Genomic DNA, 5,284 nt, shown 5'->3' with positions numbered 1-5,284 from the left:
ATTTTAAACGATTGCGTACCCCAAACAGTAGCATCCACCTCCAAAAGCAATAACCGCATTCATTGTGTTTCGTCTGCTCGTTCTGAGGTGCAAGTTATTTATTTTATAGGAAAATTATTGTGTTCAGTAGCTTCTCCTACTTTTCTTAGTGATGTATAGTGCCAGTTTATCAGGAAGTGACGATTTTGTTCTATTTGACTCGTTGAATGTAAAAGGTGCTTGTTCGCAAATGTTTTGTGCGATATTCCAATTTTGCGCAAGTTAAATTCGCTACTTTGGATGGAAACAAAGTTAATGAAGACTACAGAATATTCAGCTTTGCATCAAAGAAATAAATGCAATTTTTAATTATATTCAAATAGAAAACTTTTTTATTGTAACAATATTGCACAATATTACTATTTTACTCTATTTTTGATCAAATAAATGCAGCATTGGTGAGAAGAGTCTTCTTTCGAAAACATTTTAAAAAATTATAATTACTCCAAACTTCTGATCAATAGTGTTTTTTATTTATTTATATATATATATATATATATATATATATATATATATATATATATATATATATATATATATATATATATATATATATATATATATATATATATATATTTCTACTTATTTAGTTATTTAGACCTGCTGCAGGTGAGAAATAAAGGATTCTACATTTCACATAGTCCTAAAATAGAAACTCACAAGGCTATTATATCTAATATTTTAATTTTAACACCGCTCAGGTGAAGTGACGTGACCTTGTTGCTCTGAATGAGCATATCTCGAAATAAATGAATTATTTATTTATTTTTAACAATATTTCACAATATTACTGTTTTACTGTATTTTTGAACCAATAAATGCAGCATTGGTGGGCAGAAGAGTCTTCTTTCTAAAACATAAAAAAAAAAAAACATAATTACTTCAAACTTCTGATTGATAGTGTTTTAAATATATATACTTATTTAGTTATTTAGACCTTCTGCAGGTGAGAAATACAGGATTCTACATTTAAACATTTCACATATTCTTAAAATAGAAACTCACAAGGCTATCATATCTAATATTTTAATTTAAACTGCTCCAATTGAAGTGACTTGACCTTGCTACTCTGAATGAGTGTATCTCTCACTGCTTCCCGTTTCCCTTCGTTTGCCTCTCTCTGTCTGAATCTGTCCCGTTCCATTCAGGACCAGTTCCTGCGGGCGGCGCCGGTCTCAGGTGGAATGGGGGAGTTGATGAGGAAGATGGGATGGCATTCGGGGGAGGGTTTGGGGAAGCACAGAGAAGGAACAGTGGAGCCCATCATTATTGACTTCAAAACAGACCGCAAGGGTAAGAAGAGGCTGTGCAGAAAAATTATTGAGTCATATTATAATGATCATAGTGCTAGATGTTTCTGTACATACAGGGCTTGTAGCAGAAGGAGAAAAAACCCAGAAATCTGGCAACATTGTCGTGATGAAGGATCTTCTAGGTGGGTGTTTGGTACATCATTTTTAGAAAATCATGTTCAAATGTGAGTATTAAATATGATCATCAGGCTTCTAAGGGAAGTCGTGGCCTAATGGTTAGAGAGTTTGACTCCTAACCCTAAGGTTGTGGGTTCAAATCTCATGCCGGCAACATCACGACTGAGGTGCCCTTGAGCAAGGCACCAAACCCCCAACTGCTCCCCGGGCACCGCAGCATAAATGGCTGCCCACTGCTCCGGGTGTGTGTTCATAGTGTGTGTGTGTTCACTGCTGTGTGTGCACTTTGGATGGGTTAAATGCAGAGCACCAATTCTGAGTATGGGTCAACATACTTGTATGTCACTTTCACTTTTTTTCACTTTTCACTTTAAGGAAAGTTTTTTTTTTTTTTTTTTTTTTTTTTTTTTTTTTCCCAGAACCTTTGCTTTCACTGGTCCTTAGTGTGCCTCTGAATAAAACAATTTTTTTTTCTCTCCATATTCTTACCATATCATCTATATAAACCATAAAAGACTGATGGATCAAATTTGATACTGAACAAAAAACACCTATGCAAACTTTTAAACTTTAGTTTTAAAACAATTATTTTAAATATAATTCTTATACTAGTTTGCAGTAAAATAATGTAAAACACATTACATATAAAACCAGTAGTTTCAAATGAGTGGTGAAGTTAGACATCACAAAATTATAATTAAAACTAGGGCTGCACAATATTGATGAATTAAAAAAAAGAAAGATTGCAAAATTTACTTTTTCTGTGATCTGAAAAAACAATCATTCTACAATGATTGAATCTGCATAGAAAATAATTTAAAAAATGACTTTTTACTAAAGACTTTTGAGTGTCAACTATCCTTTTGGGGCAGAACGGATAGGAAGAACTTGAAAATGTTGGAAGTTTTTTTCTTTACAAGAATCAGCTCAAACTATTTTCAGTAACCATAAAGTGAACTTAAAGTCCCTTTAAGGCAAGTCATTTCACTCGGTGGCCATCTTTTAAATGCCTCTCAGGCATGTGCATCTCCTATCTGACAAATCTGATAAAAAAGGTCTCATAAATGTTGTTTCTTTTGTTCAAATAGTGTAAAAAAAAAAAAAAAAGCTTATTTTTGAGGCTAGACCAGCCCATGCACAGTCCTAAGTGCACGTCTCGGAGAGCTGACTGTTTCTATAGAAACCGGGACTTATAACGGTAGCTGCAGTGATGCACTGTCTTTACCTATAAGCAATTGGCTGTTCTATATAAATAAACCACATATTTGAGTTTTAAACAACTACATTCTCGCCTGAAATACTTTTAAAACTACATTTCATGACACAATAACAGTAATATTTTGAAAATTATCAGAATAAATGGTGGTTGAAATAACAATGCTGTGTGAACTCAACCAATCAGCATGTTTAGCGCCCAAGTCCCGGCCCGAAAGTCCGGACCTTTGAAAAAGTATTACCTCACCAGCAGGGACTTTCTGAGGGGCAATTTTTTACCCGGAACTTTATTTATCCTGGTTCCTGCGGTGGAAACACACGGAGTACCAGCCCAAAGTCCCTATTTCATGGGTAAAGTTCCAGCGGTGGAAACGCGGCAATATGCGAGTGACACGTCTTGGGTATTCTATAGTCTTTGACTTCATCTCTTTCCTCTCAAGTGATTGGGCCATATTCCCACAGTTTTTGACCTGTTCAATATCGTGTTTATTATATAAAATAGATTATATTTTTTTTAATTATTATTTAATTATATAAAATATTTATTATATATATATATATATATATATATATATATATATATATATATATATATATATATATATATATATATATATATATATATCTTATTGAATGGTTCTTATATACGGTACTGTGCAAAAGTCTTTGCACAAGGAGTCTGACAACTACCAGTGCTCCACAGAGATCTGATCTCATCATCATCCAGTCTGTCTGGGATTACAAGAAGAAACAGGAAAAAATGGAGACAGACTAAATCCAGAGGAATTTACAGAGGAAATGTGGCAACGTCTCAAAGATGCTACAAGAAACCCACCTACAAAGCTACAGTACCGTGAAAAGTTTTAGGCACTTGTGTAAAAATGCTTTAAAGTGAGGGTGCTTTCAAAAATAATGTTATAAATAGATTTTTATCAATTTAACTAAATCAAATCAACATTTGGTGTGACCACACTTTGCATTTAAAACAGCTTTTGTCCTAGGTGCACTTGTGCAGAGTTTTTTAGGTAACTCTACAGGAAGGTTTCTTGTAGCATCTTTAAGTTGTTGCCACAGTTTCCTCTGGATTTAGTCAGTCTCAGAAAGAATCTGTTATTTCCTACTGACAAACTAAAGCAAAATATAAAAATAACTGGCTTAAAATAATTTTTTTGTTGGTGAAAGTACTAATGGCCTAAGACTTTTGCACAGTACTCTGTGTGTGTGTGTGTGTGTGTGTATATATATATATTCTTAGTATCTTAAGTAATAATACTATTGTGCTGTAAAATAAAATAAAAAAATATATGTATTTAATACAATTATTTATATAGGGTTTTTATATCTTATTTATATCTTGACTGAAAGTATTAAATACTGGTTTCACTAAATAATAGTTTTGAATCAGAGATTGTGCATTCAGCCCCAAATAGTTTTGTGTCAATTAGATGTGTTTGTGTGAACAGGTGGTGGTGAACAGATGTGATTATCAGCATCAGACTGCCAGTCCCAAGAAAAAACATGCCAAGGCAATGGCAGCCACGGTCGCGCTACAGGCCATGGGAGAGGTGGCAGGCGACAGTTTTCATACAGGCCCCATGTTCCCAGCACATGATGTCAGCATACAACATGCTCTAACACATTAGTATGATTTCATTTGTCATGTTGTCCATTAAAGCAATATCATCTTTATATGGCATATCTGTATTTTTGTAATTTTGTTGTTGTTGTTGTTGTTTTTCAACGTTGTCCTACTTGATTTGGTAAACTAATGGCCTTGATGACTATGTAGTTGACTAAGTTTGGAACGTTAAGATTTGTGTTTGATGCATTTGATCGAAGGGCTCCATTGTTTTAAACTTGTGTCTGCTCTTGTAAATGTGTCACACATGCATTAAAACTCTTTTATCTTTATAAAGCTCTAAAGTTTTACCTTAGTCCATTACATCTACTTAGGAAGTCTTAGGAAGCCAGAGAACATGTTTTTTGTGATGAAGCAGAATAAATGAAAAATCATGTAACTGGAATATGGTGCTTTTTATTGTGTACAGTCAGTTTCACATATACTCTTTAGAAAAATGGCAAATTAAAAAGTAATCAATGCCTGCTTTCAATTCACAAGAAGAATAAGTAGCTATGTAAAACATACATAAAACTTATTTTAGGTCATCAGTTTGAGAATTAAATTCTTAAAGCACACCATACAAACTGCAATCAAACAAACAAACAAAAAAAAAACAATCTGCATGTTCTTACTTTTCAGTTTTAGCAATTTTATTGTGCACCACAGCTGTCATCTGAATCTTTATATAGTTAGGGTTTCTGCAGGTCTTAATTCACCCTTCTACAAATGAAGGCCTTAAATCAGAGCAGAGTCTTAAATGCATGAAGTCATGGCATTAAGTTTTGAATGCACTGCAAAAAAAAACAATCATAATTGTTTTAATGGAGATCAGCTGGAAGATGCATTTTCAATATTTGAAATGTTGCTAATGCAATTCATTGTACTTCCTAGACATTTACATTTAAAGAAAATATTGATGTATTTTGTTCCCTTCAATTTATTCCTTAAATTTTCTTTACTTGGTCTTAAATTTACCTTT

The 5,284-nt window shown here is 33.3% G+C and overlaps 1 protein-coding gene across 3 annotated transcripts; it reads left to right on the top strand.

The window, feature by feature from the left end:
* The first annotated feature begins 602 nt into the window (after positions 1–602).
* Positions 603–4,708, top strand: LOC122141206 (protein SON-like). 3 transcript variants are annotated; one of them, XM_042747920.1, is made up of 3 exons: positions 603–1,332; positions 1,409–1,474; positions 3,388–3,466. In XM_042747920.1, exons 1-3 carry the CDS (start codon positions 1,113–1,115, stop codon positions 3,393–3,395), a joined length of 294 nt encoding a protein of 97 aa, XP_042603854.1. In that variant the 5' UTR covers positions 603–1,112; the 3' UTR covers positions 3,396–3,466. The 3 variants fall into 3 exon arrangements, with proteins under 3 accessions (XP_042603854.1, XP_042603741.1, XP_042603795.1); XM_042747861.1 differs by lacking the exon at positions 3,388–3,466 and adding an exon at positions 4,148–4,708 and having other exon boundaries at positions 622–1,332; XM_042747807.1 differs by lacking the exon at positions 3,388–3,466 and having other exon boundaries at positions 609–1,332; positions 1,409–1,628.
* Positions 4,709–5,284: the final 576 nt, after the last annotated feature.

Source organism: Cyprinus carpio, chromosome A1 (assembly GCF_018340385.1).
Source record: "Cyprinus carpio isolate SPL01 chromosome A1, ASM1834038v1, whole genome shotgun sequence".
In the NCBI taxonomy this organism is placed as follows: Eukaryota; Metazoa; Chordata; class Actinopteri; order Cypriniformes; family Cyprinidae; genus Cyprinus; species Cyprinus carpio.
Note: the sequence above shows the minus strand (reverse complement) of the source record. Positions and strands in the feature narration are given on the sequence as shown.